Source organism: Fukomys damarensis, unplaced genomic scaffold (assembly GCF_012274545.1).
Source record: "Fukomys damarensis isolate Sample0158 unplaced genomic scaffold, DMR_v1.0_HiC HiC_scaffold_16, whole genome shotgun sequence".
Classification (NCBI taxonomy): Eukaryota; Metazoa; Chordata; class Mammalia; order Rodentia; family Bathyergidae; genus Fukomys; species Fukomys damarensis.
The window spans coordinates 50,521,160-50,539,911 of NW_022900928.1; the positions used below are offsets into that span (position 1 = coordinate 50,521,160).

General features: G+C 35.7%; 1 protein-coding gene across 2 annotated transcripts in view; it reads left to right on the plus strand.

Annotated features, from left to right (window-relative positions):
* Arhgap42 (Rho GTPase activating protein 42) overlaps nt 1-10,979 on the plus strand; it is a 265,379-nt gene extending 254,400 nt beyond the window's left edge. Inside the window, exons 23-25 of one of the 2 annotated variants that reach the window (XR_783877.3) lie at nt 3,501-3,580; nt 4,002-4,243; nt 10,518-10,979. Coding sequence is in view for 1 of the 2 variants with exons in the window: in XM_010642036.3 (XP_010640338.1) it covers nt 3,501-3,580; nt 4,002-4,090 (169 nt within the window). In the remaining variant the exon portion in view is untranslated. The remainder of the gene's footprint in view (nt 1-3,500; nt 3,581-4,001; nt 4,244-10,517) is intronic. The other variant, XM_010642036.3, reaches the window with a different exon arrangement.
* The last annotated feature ends 7,773 nt before the right edge of the window (nt 10,980-18,752 follow it).

The following is an 18,752-nucleotide window of genomic DNA, read 5'->3' on the forward strand; positions in this document are numbered from 1 at the left end:
TACTAACATTGTTTTATGGCATGTGTTCTTTCACAGTATTATGTGTAGTTGTTGTATATAAAACCTAAATGAATGGTATACTCTAATTTCTTAAGACCTCTGCTAATGAACACTTAGATTGTTATGATTTTTTAAAAATTTTTATTTAATACTCCTTAGGCATTTTTCTCTCAGTATGCACCACTATTCCCTTCAAAAGTGAAATTCAGTAGTATACCGAGAGAGAGATTATTGAACATCTCTAGGAAACATTATTTTGATTTTGGTGATTTTTTTATTTCTCTTATATTTAAGATGAGATTGGCAAATTGTGCACAGTTACCTTGTCATACATTTGTAAATTTACTCATCAGCACTATAAGGCATTGACAATTAGGAAGGAGGCTGTAAGCAAATCATTTTCCCAGTGATAAGGCAAGAAATGACTGTGACTCTCATGAGCTTATTCTTCCTTGTAGTAAAAAGCAGGTTTTCAAAATCCCTTTCAAAGGCTATTAGAATTGTCTGAAGAGATACAATAGGTGAGTGTTATTTTCACATGCTCTTCAATACATAAGACAGGAAAAGAAGCATTAGCACCTGAAGAGGAAGCTTCACTGTCACAGTCTACATTAATCAAAGCTTTCTTCTGAGTTAACACTGTAGGCACAGAGCTCTAACAGAAGGAAACTCTATCTAGTCATATTCACAAATAATTGAAAAGTCATGACAGTATTTTGTGCTTTGTGTTTTGACACATTTAATATTTTTAGTGGTACGTTTGTTCTGTTTTCTTCCTACCCTCACCCAGGGCATAAAATACTAAAAGGAGAATATTCATGCCTGAAATATTAATCAGAATTTGACTGAATTTCAAAGTATACTTTAAAAAATTGTATCATTGCAAAGAATATTAAGGCATAATTACTTCTATAGTTGTAGAAATTGTTTCCCTGTAGATTTAATAAGTTGCTTCTTAATAACTCAAATACAACATAGTCACTGTAAAACAAAACTTGATTCTTTAAAAAATCATCCATTATTTAAAGTAGTGGCTCTCAGAATCTCAGTTATATCCTTATCACATCAAGTGGTTATACTTGGCTAGTTTATAGGAGAAACTAATATTCTGGGTAACCATAGTCTGATTCATAAAGGTTTTCAGAACTCGGTAGCATCCTTTTCCCCTTACCCCTCGCATATCTGTATCCTACACACCCACGCATGTTTACTCACATGACACAGGCACTACAGATTTATTTTTTCTTTCTTTTTTGAATGTAAAGAGCTGTTCTTTCCAGGAGCCTTCGCTTCTTCACTTCTGCCTTAGAGCATGCTTCACTGTGAGGCCGTACAGTCTGGGCTGCTGGTTCCTAAACCTGATCCTCCAGTAATGCTGTCTGAGAGCGTAGGATTTGCCTCGTAGGACATAAACAGATAATGGATTCTATACACTACAGATGTTTGTTTGGAAACCCCAACTTAATTGACCAAGCCTCATTCTGAAATTTTCAAGACCTAAGATCTAATTCTAATAGGGAAACGAATTAATGAGAGAATGCTGTATCTTTGGAGATGACAAGTATTGCTAATGTTCTTTGCAGGTGTAGTACTGGGATATTAGGGAGTACAAACAAAGCACACTGAATCTTTAAGTGGGCCTGTCATACAGAAAGAGCCCAGAGCATCTTTCCTTTTTTCACTTAATCACTTACCAAATATTTAATGTGTTGCTACAAATATTTAGTTATACTAAAGCATCAGGCCTCTTCCTTGGAGGTTGTTCTGACTTGTGTTTAGATGCCGCCCTCTCAAAGCCTCATGTGGATGAGGTGGCGCTTTCTTTTTGAGAGGTGACTGAATCTGGAATGTGTGGTGCTAGGATTAATGGCATGCCATTGCTAAACAACTACAGTAAGTATTGATTTAGCACCACCCTAATCCTGGCTGTCTGGATGGGACAAAAGCGGCAGAAAGACACTGTTAAGGTCCTTGCTGCCTTTGTGTCTTCCACCAACATGAATTGTTGCCCCTCTGCCACTCTGCCTTGGAGCCAGCTGATTATGGACTGAAACCTCTATGAACTATAAGCCAAATAAGCCCCTTCCCCCTCTGACTTTGGGTGTTGGGTATTTATCAGTAATAAGAGAAAAGTAACTAAGACATTATAGTTGAGAAAAAAACAACAAAAACATCATTAATAACCACAGAATACCAAATGTTAACACCACACAGATTGAAACTGGGAGAAGATAATAGTTCTCTGGGTTAGCATTTTAGAGTCCATGGCTAGGGAAGACCTGACCTTCTAGCAAAGCTCATGCAATTTCTGATGAGCTTAAGTGCCTAGCTAAGTAAAGACTAAGAGGAAAACATCTTACAGAGATGGCAGGGCTGCTCTGAGTGTTTTTGACCTTGTAGAGGAAGAGGAAAAGAGCCAGTGTGACTAGTGTAGTAAGGGATCAGAGGCAGGTACAAAAACAGGCAGGAGAGACAGACACCTGGTGGTGTAGGATTTGTAACTGGATTTAGAAGACCATTGAAGGGTTAGTATCAGGAAGTAAAATGACCTGATGGACTGTTTCAAAACTGCTCTGTGGTTGCTCTGTACATAATGGATTATAAATGAACAGAAGAAGTCTAGAAATTTTCGACATTAAGAAAATCTCTTAGTCAGCTACACCAGAAATGACTTGGTTTGGCATCTGGTTGTGGGAGAAATAAATGGGTAGATTTAGGAAAGCTGCAGGTCTTATGGTAAGTGAATGTTGCAGAGTGAAGGGAACTTGCTTGGTGACTTGATTAGCAACATCTGATGATGGCTTTTTAGTATTACCTCAAATATTTTAAAAGCAGGTCTCACAGAATACTCTAAAAGTTCTGGCTTTTCCTTAAAAACCGGATGATCTGGCTGCATTGTACATGAATTCACATATGGTAACAACTGTTGGGAACCAAATGCTGGCTTTCCTTTTTGGAAGGTGGGCATCTCTCTGGCTTGCAGAGCTTCCTTACATCCCTGCTTGTCTTCCTGACATGAGGCTCGCTGCCATTTATCATCAACTCATACTAGTGTTTCTCGACATATTTTCCCTATCTTGTAGGCCTTTTAATCTCAGGTAGTATAAAAATTAAAGTGGGAAAAACAAAACAAGCTTTGGGGTAACTATGAACCTTGGTTCCTATATTGCTTTTAAAATAACCTGTTCAGCAGCTCCCTACCAAGTAATAGCAATCTTTAATACCAAGCTATGCTGTTGGTTATAAACTAGGTGGCTCCCATAGAAGCATTGCTTGGAAACAGAGCTTTTAGTGTACCGGTAACGTTCAGTTTGCTGATATGGTTATACTTTTGTGTTCAATGCATGAAAAATGCACTGATGTCGACCTATAGGTGCATTTTGTTTGTATATATTGTATTCCAGTTATTAACAATCAATAGCATTCTTTAAGAAAAGCTTTGAGTATAGATGTACTCAAGCTGAGTGTTGTGATTTTTACAAATTGTCTTGTTCTTTTAGACAAGCCAAAGCCATGTACTCCTGTAAAGCAGAGCACAGCCATGAGCTGTCCTTCCCCCAGGGGGCAATATTTTCTAATGGTAAGTACATCCATATACTTCACATAAGTGTATCACAACCCAGTGCCAAAATAAATAAATAAAATTAAAATAAAAACCACGAACCTCAGATTCTAATCTAGACCCTGTCTCGTGTAACGTGCATAAGTGAACACATCAGATCTTCTTAGATCCCAGGTTCTTCCCTTGCAGGAGCACATATGTATACGTGCTGGTTTCTGTGCTTATTTCTATATGAAGGAGAAACACACAAACTTACACACAAATTAACGATGTGAATGCAAAGAATATTTCATCTCTAAAGGGAAAGAGGCTGTAATATTGCATGGTTTTGATAGTGTGAATGAACACACAGAATTTGAGATGAATTTTTACCCATTTGTTTAGGTTATATAATTTTTTTAATCAAATGTTGATTGAACTTTGTTTCTTTTTTTCCCAGTATACCCATCAGTGGAACCAGGATGGTTAAAGGCAACTTATGAAGGCAAAACAGGACTAGTTCCAGAAAATTATGTTGTCTTCCTCTAATACTCTTTAGTGGATGGCAGAATCTTCATGGTATCCATGGTAACAAATGATAAGTGCTATGATTTTATCTGACACAGATAGGGTGATCAGCCCACCAAATGAAAACAGTCAATTTCTACCAAGTTCTTCACCAGCAGACTACAGAGTTCCCTAGTAAGGGAAAAAGAAAAAAAAATTTTTTTTTTAATTGTATTCATTCTTTTTTGATTTTTTTTTTCTTTTTGGTAATAAGTACTGTGATTCTCTACAATGTCTCTTCCAGAGAAACTGCAAAATCTTAAATACTGTGCTAAATACTATAATCTAAAAGTTTAAGAACCAGAAATCTGTTATGGATTTTGATATGTCTCTTACTGCCTTGCATTCTCTGAGAAACTTTGAAATCATTACTTATAACTATAATGTAAATGTTCATTTATTACTTTTTCTTTAAAATGTTCTGCTTTTATATGATTGTTTTGTTGGTTCTAAGCATTTCAAGGAAATAATTCTTTAACATAATTTTATTTTTATTTGTTTTCCAAGTAGATGATAATATTCAGAAACAATAATGTATATGATGTCTGTAAAGAAAGTCAAATTAAGTCATACACTGATTCCACTGTAAACACTCTACCCAGAATTCCAGACAACTTCCATAGGTTTAGAGAGGGATCAACAAACTATTCCTATCAAGGCCTAATGGTAAATATTTTGTGGCAGGCTGGATTTCACTTGTGGGTTCAAGGTTTACTGACCTTAACGTTAGAGGATTTATAAACTATCTTAACGTTGGAATAAAAATGTAAGCACTTATAAATCATGTGCCAGTATCTTCTAGTAGAATGATAGTGGCATCACAAGAGTATAATTACTCTAAAGGGAAGATTATAAAAGTACAGTGTAAAGGCATACCACTTAAATTCTACTTGAAACACTGTGATATATCAAAGTATATTAAGAATATCCAATTTTGGCTACTGAGATCTTCTACAAATGGTAAAGAAAAACTATGCCTTATAAAGTCTGTGCTTAATTAAAACAGAAAATGAACACAAAAGTACAGGAAATTAAATCACATTAAACCACAAAGTTTGAAATTGTATCGTCATCTGCAAAAGGAATAGAATCTGTATGATTTACTGTAAGTCCTTTGGTTTATGACCTTTATTCAGAATTTCACTGAATTTATAGTGCATAGAAATAGATATTTACTACCCACTTATATATCTATATATATCAACTGGTTAAGCATTTTTCTATTATTTCAATAATTCTAATATATTATTTCTATAATATCTATATATGACAGAGTCTTTCTTTTCAAGAGTCCAAAAAGCTGGTTGACTGCCAGTTGACTATCACAGCCCTTCTCTACTTGGCCTTAATGTCTTACTGGTTATTTCAGAGTTTTTGCCCACTTTATAGACACTCAGGTATTTACTGTGTAAAACTCTTTTTATGTATTAAAATCTACAATCTCTACTTGTACTTTAAATTAATATTTCTAGCAGTAATATTTTCAATATACAGACAGAACTATGACTCAGAACATTTATGCTTTTAAATATAAAATTAATGGATTAGAATTACCAGGTAAAGAGAGTAAAACCAGAAATGAATGTCAGTGAATTGAGATAAATTAACAAAAATATTCTGGCTCTGAAAATATCCCGAATGAGTGGTAAAATCTGGTAAGTTTCTTTTATCTTTTCTTGCTGTTGATCTCTATACAGTCCAGGGAGGTGCTACTGGAGCTTCTCAGTTAGGGTTCTTGCATCCCGCATTCGTAATAAGAACTTTGCCAGCACTTATTGCCCTCTCTTGGAACAGAAGGTAGTCTTTCCAACTCACCAGCCCCTCATCTACACAGCCTCCTCAGCCTGAGCATCGTAGTTGTCACCCAGAATTCTGATAGATTATAACCACTTAGAGCAAATTTGATTTTCTTTCAAAGGCCAATTTGCTTCCAAAAATTCATAGTATTACTTCACTTGCTGCATAAAGAAATTTCAACTTTCATTTGATTTGAACACAGACAAGAGTGTCCCTGATTCTCAACTATCTGTGAGCTAATTGTCTGTGAGGAATTAATGCTTTCAATGTGTAGAACATGTAGATGAAGTCCACCTTGCCTTTCTAATGGTGAGGCATATTTTATGGCATTACTTCTTGTTGTCCCTTCCTAAATACAATCCACACACATGCTGGTTCATGTTGTAATTTTGTTTGAAGTTTTTGTTTTATTTGTGGGGCTGGGGATTGAACCCAGCAAGTGCTCTACCACTGAGCTGTATCCCCAGCCTTCGTGTTGTACTTTTATTAGAAGCTTTAACCTTATAAATTTGTGAGGATGGTTTATCTTTATATTGATTACATGTGTAAGCAAAACTGGAGAAGGGCAAAAGCTGTTTTTCCCTTCAAGTATATTTCCTATTCCAAGACATTTTTGAGCACCAAGAAAATCAATACATTTACTCCAAAACAGGTAGAATATTAATTACACAAAGGAGGTAATGCCAGTCAGTTATTAGAAGACAATCACATTCAAAAATTTAATAGCATTGCAGTAATGGAACCTTCCCTTTTCAGAGATCATGTAAAGGATTGCCACATCGACACATTTAAAATATACAACATGAGCAGCTAAATCCTGCTTACAGTATAATCGATATGAAGATGAGATTGAGAGTCTTAAGTTAATTACCTGTGTGTTATGTGAAAATATCCCTGAGTACAAAACATTTATGTATTTCACGGGTGACTTTTCTATTATGTCATTACTTCACCAAAGTTAGTTATAGAAACTAGTCATTCAACTGAAGGATTTTCTGTGTGTGAATATCTGAAAAGTAAAATAGTCTTTATTTCCTGTACTGTCCATGAAGTATTAAGAAGTGTCATTTCTCCTTATCTGATGTGAGTGATTTTGCTTGTTTGTTGCATTGGTTCTTTGTGCCTTGTAATGTGCATGAATATAACCAAGATTTTCAACAGTGGCTCCTTTGTTGGCTTGTGAGGGATGGTGGAGGAAACAAAAAACATACCTTATATTTTCCATATTACCAAACTGTCTGGGTTCCAAAATAGGAAAAATAAAAATACCTGAGTCTTATTCTGTGATTAGCTTTATATATATATGCCTTCTAAAATTCCACTGTATTGAAAAGAAAACAAATCTCAATTGCTGTAATCCTGTGAAGATGACACCTTACTAACCTCACCCCCAGCCTCATTCTTCAGATTTGTGTCTGTGTCAAAAAGGCTGTCATTCACATCAACGTTAGCTTGGAAGTGTTCCCCAAAGCATGTGTCAGACATCTTCCACTACTAGCACAGAGGGAGTGTCCTTTTTCTGAAATACCTGAGACTAGAAGTTTTGAATTTGGAAATTTTTTCAGACTTTGGAACAATGGCATATACATAAGATATGCCATGATTATATATGCCATTGCTCCGTGTATATGCCATAGTTCCAAAATCTGCAAATATTGTGGGGGAATATTAGGAAACATGAAACTCGTTTGTTTCATATGTACCTTATACACAAAGATTGAAGGAAGTTTTATATAGTTTATTGACTTAGTAGGTAAAACTGACTTACATGGTATGAAATGTTCCATTTGTGGCATCATATACATGACAAAAGGTTTTAGATTTTGGATTTTGGGATTAGGGGTACTCAGGCTGTATGGAGGGTGCATCAGTTAGTGTCTAGAACCCTAATCTGACTTACCCTTTTTCACCGAAGTCAAAGGCAGACCAACAGGATCAGACTTTATTCTTTGGTTTCACAGCAAATTTGTAACTTGCATTGCATCTCTTACCATGACCTCACATTATTGAGTAGCATTCTGCAGTCCTATCTCCTGGTAAAGATAGAAAGCAGAGGTTTGACTCTTGTCCAGAAGTTATTTTCCTTTTGAGCAAAGGATAGTCCCTTATGGTAAAAATTTCTATGTAATTTTGCATCCTTGCTTTTTTTACCTTCTAAAATCAAAACTATTTTTTAAATGCTTCTGCTTTTCTGGACAGTCTATGACCAAACTATTGCCTGTTGATTCAGACTTAATAACAAGTATTAACCAGATAGTCTCAATTTCCTGAACACACTGGCTGTATCCATTCATTGTTACCATTGCCTTTTTGTTTCAGGTGCTGGTTCCATTGGTAATAATTTTGGGGAAACTGAGGCTTATGCATAGTGTGGACTTTTTACATTATCTGATCTGTGAATAAGATTTTAGGTAATTTTAGGGCTGTCATCCATTATTTTAAATAATCTCAGATTAGCAGTTTTGACAGCACTCACAAGACATCATTGACAGAAAACTGATCTGTATGACCTAGAATACTGTCTGGAGTAAGGTTTTTGTGTGTTAGGGATCCCAAAATGTCATTTTTTTCACCTCTTGACAAGGGTGACTATTTCTTGATGCCATAGGGAATTTATGGGGAGACACAAAGGGCCATTTTCAGCTATACCAACATAGAAATTTTTCACTTTTCATTATGCTCATATGCAGCTGAAGGTGCCCAGACCACCTCAATTAGATAACCACTCTCTCCCATTTTTTTTATCTTCTGCCATCTTTCATCGTTTCTGGGGTCCGTATCCTTCAAGGGTTGAGAACAACCCTATTGTGCCTTAAAGTTTTTCCATCTTTCAGGTGAAAAGTGTGCATACTTCTCTGTGTGGAAGCACATTAAGCGGTTTTATACCCAGCAATGTATCCTCAACCACCTTTTTTTGCAAAGAATGACACCTGCTAGAACTGATCTAAGAGTACTGCCTGTACATGACCTGTACTTAAAGTCAACAGTGTCACCACATTATTGAAGGCTGGAATTTCAAGAGTCTTTTGTGGACTTTGAGCCTAAATCTTTACAAAAAGAGAGCTTGGCAGGGAATATTCCTAGTTAATTCAGAGCCTTATTTACATACTGTTAAAATGTGAGGTACTGTAGTTTATTTAAAAGTTGAATATTTACATATTATATTTCAGTACTAGGAGCTTCTTTGCAACTACTAGCATGAGAAATTAAATATAAAAATTATTGTCGGTAAATTATATTGAATTTTTTGTTTATTTTGTAGTGTTTTGTATTTATCTGCACTTTGTGTATGTGTGTGTGTGTACACATGCATATGCCAGCATGTAAATAACTTCATATTATTCCTAATCTAAAATATCTTTAATGTGTATTTATACTGTTATAAGCTACTTTTAAAAATAAACTGTATAACCACAGTTTAATTTGGCCTTTGTACTTGAAGACCCACTGTCTTGGAAGGTAGCTGTCTTGGCTTCATTTTTAGAAAAATCAAGGTTTGTGGTAATGTGAATGATCATTTGGGATTTGGCTAAGAAGAAAATTATAGCATAATTTGCTGGCCTTTTCTTGACAAGTTGGTATTATAAGAGATTAGGAACATATTAATGATGGTATTAGCAGTGCAAGTGCCTAAAGAGAAGAGTAAATGTGCTGTAAATAAATCAGCAATACTGCTGATATTATGTAGGCTTATCTGAAATATGTTTACGATTTTAAAATATGCAATAAGAGGAATATCATATATAAATATTTTCTCAGAGTCCTATTAATTGTATGACCCTTCTGGTTACTATTTTATATCCAGCTGAAATTTTGCTTTCCTCATATACAAGAATGATAATATTAAAAATGTGATTATTAGAGTGCAGGTGTAGGGAAAGTGGGAAGGGTAGGGGAAAGATAATAAGGGAAAGAAAATAAAATAGGAGAAAATGAAAAAATGGAAATAAAGTGTTTGTAAATGGGTAGAGGAGGAGGGGGGTGAAGGGAGGGCAGGGACAAGGGGAAAAATGAGAACCAAGACCTGTCATGTAAAGGTACAAGATCCCAATAATGAATGTAACTGTACTGTCTACCTAGAATGTACCAATAAACTCAATTAACTAAAAAAAGAAAAAAAAAAATAGAGTACAGCAAATGACCTTACCAGGACTAAGGCTGACAGGTTGACCACTGGGATTTAAACCTGGTTTGACCCAATGGATCACACTTTTAATCAACCTCAAAAGAGAGGTGATAAATTCATGACATGACAAGTTAAAATGTTTAATCAACTTTTGTATAATTAAGGGAGAAATGACTTAATTTAGGTATTAAAGATCATGGTGGTTGAGTTATTGTTTCAGGTTTTTATGTCAGACGAAACTGACCTAATAAAACCCCTTGTAAAATAATAAAATAAAGTAGGTCCTAATGGTCAAATCTGATGTAACTTGAGCAACAAAATAAGAAATGTGTTAGATATGTAAATTATAATACTAAGTGTAAGATATATACATGAATTCCCATTTATTTATATAAATAATAATAAATTTCACTTATGTAAAATAAATGAGGTAGAAAAGACTTTTTTATTCCAGATAATAATTAGAAATGTTATTCTTACCTCCAGGAGCTAGAGTTTAAACTTGCCCTGCTTATGGATGGGCTAATCACTTCCAAAAATTATTGAGTATGGAAAGCTGTCATAACATTACAGCGAAGAAAGGTAACAGCCTGTTGTAATGCTGTGATGAATGTTACCACCTTGACACCATTTCATTGACTTACACCCTGGTATGTAAAGAGCACTGGTGCTTCTTTCGCAAACCCACAACTCCAATGTAGTCATGAAGAAAACATCAGACACACCCAGATGAAAGACATTCTACAGGATATTTGTGAACCCAGAACTCCTCAAGATTATTAAGGTCATACAAAATAAAGAAATGCTGAGAAGTTGTCAGATCAGAGGAGCCACAGGAGAAGGGACATCTGAAGACAATGTGGAACACTGTATTGGCTCCTGGAAGAGAAAAAAAAAAAAACAATGAAAAACTGATGATGTTCAAATAAAGCCTAATGTTTAGTAATTCATTGGGTCTTCTCATATAGTTTTTAAAATTCAAGGCAAATACTTTGGCTTGTTCAAGACTTAAATACTTTCACTTGTTTCCTCATTGTAATCTATGTGTGTGTGCAAAATGTGCTTCCTGTTTATCACTGTGTTCTAGAACTGGGTATATAGTATTGAACAGAACTGAGTATACAGTAGGCAACACCCCTTTTAGTAAATCAGTGAATTCATCAACACTGTAAGCAATTTTAGACTTTAGAGATTGTGTTTATGGTTTTGTGTTATGTTTGTCTCTGTCACCTTGACCAAGAACAGTGGAAATCATTCAGTACTATCTCATGAGTGGACAGTTCTACTCTTAAGTTATTTTCATACTGATGGAGCAAATGTACCTGTATGTAGGAATGTTCTTAAGTGCAAAGTTAGATGTCATTTGCTCTTAGTACTGCTAGACCTTGGTTGATTGCACTGGATGTGTTGGGGTAATGTTCAAGAACTCAATTATCTAAACACAAAGTAATTCCAAATTTCAGAAGTTAAGCGATGTTAAAGTTGAATTTCTTGAGTCATATATATATATATATATATACACACACACACATATATTTGCTTTCACAAATTGCATTGTCCTTCATTTATAATAGACTATGGCCAATAAAGAAAAATGAACTTTTATTAAACATTTTAGACTTTTTAGATTTATAGAAAAAGCACAATGATAGTAGAGTTCTCATATACCCTGCAATCTTTATTACTTAGTATTTTCATTAGTTAGTAATGTACCTTTGTTATAATCAATCTATACCAACAACTGCAATTTTTAAAATTTCTGCATTAAATTCATGCATGTTTCCTGGAAAAATTCAAGGAACAAGAATTGAAGAGAAAAAATTTATATATATAGAACCTAAAATCTTGTTTAAACATAAGATCCACCCTCTCGAATAGTAGAAATTAATATTTTTAAAGACCTATTCCATTTTTTTGGAAATTAGCATGATTTTGAAGCTCATATAGAACAGTAGGTCTGAAAATAGATGAAACCACTTTTGAAGAAGTGTGAGGGTAGTACTTGCACTATGCAATTATTAATGTAGCTAAAGTATAGATATTAAAGCAGTACAGTGTTAGATTGAAAACTTTTTTTTTTTTTGTCAGTGCTTAGGATTGAATGCAGGGCTTTTGTGTGCAAAGCATTTACTGTGCCACAAAGTTAAAGCCTGTATACTCCAGCATATGCTAAAACAAATTTAGTAATTTGAATTATTAAATATAATTGAAATGGTTAATAATTGGTTATAACTATGTAAGAAAACAAAATTGGCCCTTTTATCACATTTTATGTACAAATAAATTATGGAAGACTTAAATCCTGATAACAAAATTAGGAAAAATACTAGTGTTTTTGAAAACATAAAGGATATCATCTCAACCAAGAAACTAAAATCACAAAAGATAGTCTTTCACATAAAATTTATACAGAAAAAACTCTAGGCTAGAAAAAATTAATATGACATTTTTAATACAGAAAGCACTCGTTGATAAACAGGAAAAATTATCACAAGGTATGATCAAGAGATGCCAAAAATCAATTTAAGGAATAGGAAATGCTTATTAGAAAAATGCCTGAAGTAATTAAAACCCTTTTACACCTATGAAAGCAAAAAAAAGTTAAAGATTGGCCCTAGGCCTACTTTTTATCGGATTGGAAAATCTAGCTATATAAGCTCCTTGTTGCTTTGTTAGCTGTAGATGTTGAATAGTCACCACAGAGAGCCACAGCTGTTGTTTTCTGTACAGGGGCAGACTGTCAAAATATAATTTTATTCCCAGAGGTGAGTGTATAGGTTAGGTCTGGGTGTAAAAAGAGACAAGGTGACACTCTTTGAAGATAAGCATGAATGCCTGTCAAGGCTCTGATCTGCTGTAGATGTCTGCCCATGACAGTTTTCCCCATGTTTCCTGTGACCCTTGGACCATGCCTAGTTATAGGCCTTTCCTTTTTAGAGCCTCAACACATCTCTGAGAATAAAGGCTGGCCAGGTAAGATGTCCTGGAGAGCAATCAAGAGAGAGGTAGTCCTCTGGTAATTGGGACTGTACTTAGTCTTTAATAGCTGTTTTTGCTTAAAACTGTTACTAAACTCAAAGTTTTCTAGGAATGTTTTGTTCCTTCAATGAACTTATCTGTGTTATAAAAATTAGTATACCCTGTGCTATAAAAACCAATCAGTATCATTCTCAAGTGGAGAGGGGAAGTTAAGAGGGGTTAATATCCAGTTCTGCCCAAGGACCAAGAGGCAGATAAACTTTGACTAAAATTTGTACATTTATTCCTTAGGAGTTTCAGAATTAAATCTAGACCAGTTTTAAATATGGCCCCAAAATAAGTGAAGGTCAGCTTTCCTCTAGAAGGGTCAGTCCCAGGGAGGGAAAACTCACCATTCTGGAAACTTGGTCTTGAAATCCAGCACCCACAAAAGAGAATTGCCTGAGACCAGACACTTATTATTTCTCATGGCAGTGGAGAAGGGACAGAAGAGTGACTCAATGGCACAAGGACTAAATCCTAACCCTTTCAGGTGCCAAAAGATAATTAAGATCAAGAGCTTTCTCATAGTGAATCTCTAGTTCTTAGCAAAACCGGTCTCCATAAGCAAAAGCTATGATTGACTAGCAGAGAGAAAAAGTTCAAATAAAAGCTTAAGCCATCTACCCCCACAAAATCATTACATAGCATTTTACAAATTTACAATGTTTTTCACAGTCCACAACTTATTAGCAGAATAACTTTCCCTTCCTTACACACACAAATGATAAAAACTGGACGTAGGTGGAGAGGGAGAATGTTGGGATTCTCCCTTAAACCAAATGTGTTCCTCATCTAAGGTGACTTCCCTGTCTTCAGCATTAACAAATGCTCATTTTCTATGGGCTCAACTTAAAGGTCCTTAGTTGAAAAGGTTGGGGCAGTTTGAAAGATGCTTCTTTTCTCATTTTACATGTTTCTATAAGGAAAGTATAAAGTGGCAGGGAAAGATCACATATAAGACCAGGAGGGTAGGTCTTTTCTTCTCATGCTCACCATGAGTTACTGAGACAACTTGCTCCTGAGTTGTCAGTCTCAGGCTGGGGAGGAGAGAATGGGGAATCTCAAGAGCTAAGATTGCCTCCTCAATGGCAGAATATGAGACCAGAGAGGAAAATGACGCAGAACAGGGTCAACATTTTCTCTAGAGTAAAGAGAAGGATTGGGCCAGGCTCTCTCAGTGAAATTTGTCCTCCCACTCTTAAAAACAGTTGCCATCCTATCACCTTTTAACTGCCAAATGGAGTCCTGTTCTTTATTAATAGGTATATGTATTTCTCAAATAGAAATTAGATTTCATAAAAAGACCCATTCTATAGCATTTTCTAAATTTACGTATAGCTAACCATGAAAGTACACTAGGTGGCATTCTAACACTACCTTTTTCCTAGCTTTGTTGTCTACCAAGTCAGAACAGGTCAAACAAGTATTGTTAGTAAATTCAGCAACTAGGTCTAAATGCAACATATAGAAAACAGGAATAAAATGTAATTTTAACAAAAAACAATACATAAAGGAAAAATAAAGCATAAAAACTTCAACACATGCATTTGACAAAAATTCAAGACCTGAGGCATAAAAATTTAAAATAATTTGGTGGGACCTACAAATGATATAGGCTATAATGATGGACCTCCAAATAATTGAAGGGAAATATTCTAATTCCCAACCTACTAGATGTCTGAAATGCAGTTTGTGTATTCTAAAACAGAAGAATAAATTCTAGGCACAATAGAGGTTAAGAGTAGGAAGGATTTATTGAGAGAAGGATAGTTTCTGTCTAAGAGAGACAGAAGGGGGCCCAGAAAGTGGGTTGCCCATGAACCCCACTTCTCAAAGGTGCTTTATTGAGCAAAGCCACTAGGTGATACAGGTTCATGGTGGGACAAAACTATAGCCAACTAATAAGATTATAAATATATTTGATTATATAATAATGATCCAATGGCAAATCACAAGGTGGGAAAAACTGTAGTCAAACATTAAGATTATAACAAGTATAGTCGCTTAGGTAATATTGATTAAATGGGGATCAAATAGGAAAGCAAGTCATGCAGCAAGTGTACATGATATGAACAAGAATTTTCTGGGAAGGAATGGGCTAGGGAGGTTTTGGTCCACTGCCCAAGGTTATTGATGCTTATTTAGAATATCAATCATTATTGTTCATCCCTAGGGGAACTATGTGAATGTAGTCATTCCTCTTTTTCCTGAAGCCTGGCCTTCAGTGAATGAGTCTTCAGTCACAATTGTCTACTGTGCTGAAGGCCCAGCTCTGCTTAACGGCCTCATAATGTTTTCAAACTAAGACATCTACAGTAGCAGCAGACCATGGTGTTGTCTAGAAGGTGCTGATTTTACAAGGATGAGTAATGCAAGAGTTGTGGCACCAGGACGTCTTCCACCCAGATTTCAGAAGAAAGCCTAGGAAGCCAGATAGTGTACCACTGTGAGAAGCTGTGAGTGAAGCCAAAAGTGCAGTGGGAGAAATTTGGAGAAGCCAGAAACGTGGAATGTCTGAGGAAAACCACAAGGAGTGAGCAAAGCCAGCTGAAGAGAGAAACCAAGAGGGATGTAATTACTGACAGTGCCTTAGGAGCTGGGCCACCCAAGCCCTTTGGAATTCATATTTCATTGCCAAAATTTGCCTTGGGTATTTGATGGATATGAAGCTATGGAATTCAATGTTTGTCCTGCTTGATTTTCTCATTGCTTTGGCCCCATTGATTTCTATCCCCCTATTCCCTTTTGAAATGAGAATTTCAAATGGAAATACTTATCCTGTGCCATTATATATCAGCAGTGTTTCCCTTTCTTTCTGAGTTTGCCTCCAACCTCAAGAAATATTGGACTTAGACTTTTAGGAGTGATGAAACTGATAGTACTTTGGTGACTCTCAGAGATGGACTAAATGCATTTTGTATAAAGGGATGCATGCGTCTTTAGGGGGCCAGGGGTGTAAATGTTATGATTTATATGTAGATGCCTCACAAGAGCTTCATGTGCTCATGAGTGGTGCTTTAAGGGAACATTAGGATTGTAGGGGTTTATTAGCTGTCTTGCCTTTGGGAGGAAAGGTCTGGTCGGAAGTAATGGGTCACTAGGAGTGTGGCCTAGAAGGGTTTACATCCCTCCCTGGGTCCTTCTTTGTTCTCTCTGCTTCCTAATCCGCAAGCCATGAACGACTTTCCTCCACCAGGCCCCTCCAGTGTGCCTTCCTACCTTGGATCCAGCTGACTGTGAGCTAAAACTGTAATCCAAACAAAACTTTTCCTCCTTTAGATTGTGGGTGTTGGGTATTATGCCTCAGTGACAAAGAAAGAAACTAAGATAGGTGTTTAGGAATAAGAGCAAGGCCGCGTCTCAGTCCTGACACGCTTATCCCTCAGACAAACACCCCATCTTGGAAAAAAGATCAAACTCCTGGAGGGAATCTGCCCGGCCACCCATTGTGCCCGGCAAAGCAGCATAGCCCTACTTCTAGAAACAGCTGGGAAAGGGTGTGTGGGAGGGGGTGGTGTTTTGTGCTACTAAGAGCACAGGACCTTGAGCTAGTGCTCTTATCAAACTGTGGTAGATATTATCATCTGAAAATTGTTTCACAAAGTCAATTAAATTAGCTATTCGGCTGTATCATAAATTGGTGTCAATCTCCCAGGATCCTCTAAACATTCCATTTAAGCTTCTTTTTGAAAAAATTTACTTACCCTCTCATAACCTCCTAAAGTACTCCTCCTCTTTTCCCTGCTTTTGCATGACACAAATATTATCTATACAGTATATTTTTTAAATTTTAAATATTATTTTATTTTTTCTTTCTAATTTAGCTCTCCTTTTTCCTGTTTTGGAATACATATGTGAGGTGCTTATATATGTGAAATGCTGAATAAGAGTTAATTTTACTTTAGTTACTTAGTATCATTCATGGTCACATTAGGCTAACCCCTCACTAAAACCTGTGTGCAAAGAATTCATATACAAGCTTTCTACCAGCATATTAATTGGTTCTAACTTTTTTTACAACTTCCTTCAATCTTCAATTATCCTTCCCTCCCTCTTTTTCCTTTATCCCATTCCCACAAATAACTCTTTAATCATCTTTCCTTTTTCTTCCATTCCAACTGTAAAAATAAAAACATCAAAGGTGTACCTCCTTTCGTTTGCTATTGTTGCTTTTTCCTTCTATTCTGAAGTTTTTCTTCTTCTCTTCTTTTTTTTCCTTTCCTCCTCCTCCACATCCCGGCCTACTCATCATCAGTACTATTTTGTTGTTGTTGTTGTTGTTTTCTTGGGTTACTGAAAAAATTGTGAAATATTTAAAATAGAATTTTAATGATATGATTTATATAAAGATGGTTCTGTAGGTACTGGGACAACTGATACTTTTCTCCTGACAGTGAAGTATCAGGACTGATCCTAATACACTGAATAGGTTGAATATATGCAGGAATATCAAAACCAAGAGCACATCACAGGGAGACATGCACAATCGAAAGAGATCTCCCTAATAGTGACAGTTTCTATCCTAAATGCTCTTAAAGTAGCTTAAGCAAATATCACAGAATAATAGCCTGTTTCTCAACACAAATCTAAAAGGCCAGGAAATCTTGGAATAAATTTTCTCATCTTCTAAAAGAAAATAATTGCCAAATCAGATTATTATATGCTGTAAAATTATCCTTTAAAATGATTGAAAAATAAAACTTTTTATGATAAAGAGAATCTAAAGAAATTCATGACCACCACCCCAGCATTGGGGGAAGTACTCAGGAGAATTCTAGACAGACAGTGAGACCATCACCAAAGAGCCCAAAAGAAAAGAATACATCTAACCAGGAGAAGAGTTAAATAAAATGGGACAAACCAGGAAGTTAGCAGCAGAAAAATAGTACATTTGCAGAACTAAAGAAATATGTAACACTGAGTGTCAGTGGTCTTAAATCCCCAATCAAAAGATACAGACTGGCAGATTGGATCAAGAAACAAGGTTCAACTGTATGTTACTGTATAAAACTTAACTCATCCACAAAGACACACACACACACACACACACACACACTGACAGTGAAAGGATGGAAAATGATACTCCATACAACTAGAGCTCAAAAGCAAGTAGGAATAGCTATCCTAATTTCAGGCAAAGTGGTCATGAGGCTAAAGTTGATCAAAAAAGACAAAATAATTTCAAACTGGTAAAAGGAGAAATTCAACAGGAAGATATAACTATCATAAATATGTATACATCAAATCTCTGTGTGCCTAGTTTCATCAAACAAAAACTACACTGGATTTAAAAGGATAAATTAGACACCAATACAACCATAGCAGGGAAATTCAGCACCCTAATCTCACAAATAGATCAACCAGACAAAGTTTAAAGAAGAATATCAGAGTTGAACCATATCATTGAACAAATTGTCTTAACAGATATACACAGAGTATTTCATCCAGCAAGAGTAGATTATGCAGTTTCCTTAGGAGCTCATGGAATTTTCTCCAAAATAGGTCATATCTTAGACAATAAAGCAAACTTAAATGCAAAAAAATTGAAATAATCCCTTACACCCCATCAGATTATATGGAATAAAAACAAAAATCAACAGGTAAAGGAACCGCAGGGGGCCGGGATTTAGCTCAGAGGTTCGGTGGCCTGCCTCGCAAGTGCAAGGACTGGAGTTCAATCCCCGGTACCAAAAAAAAAAA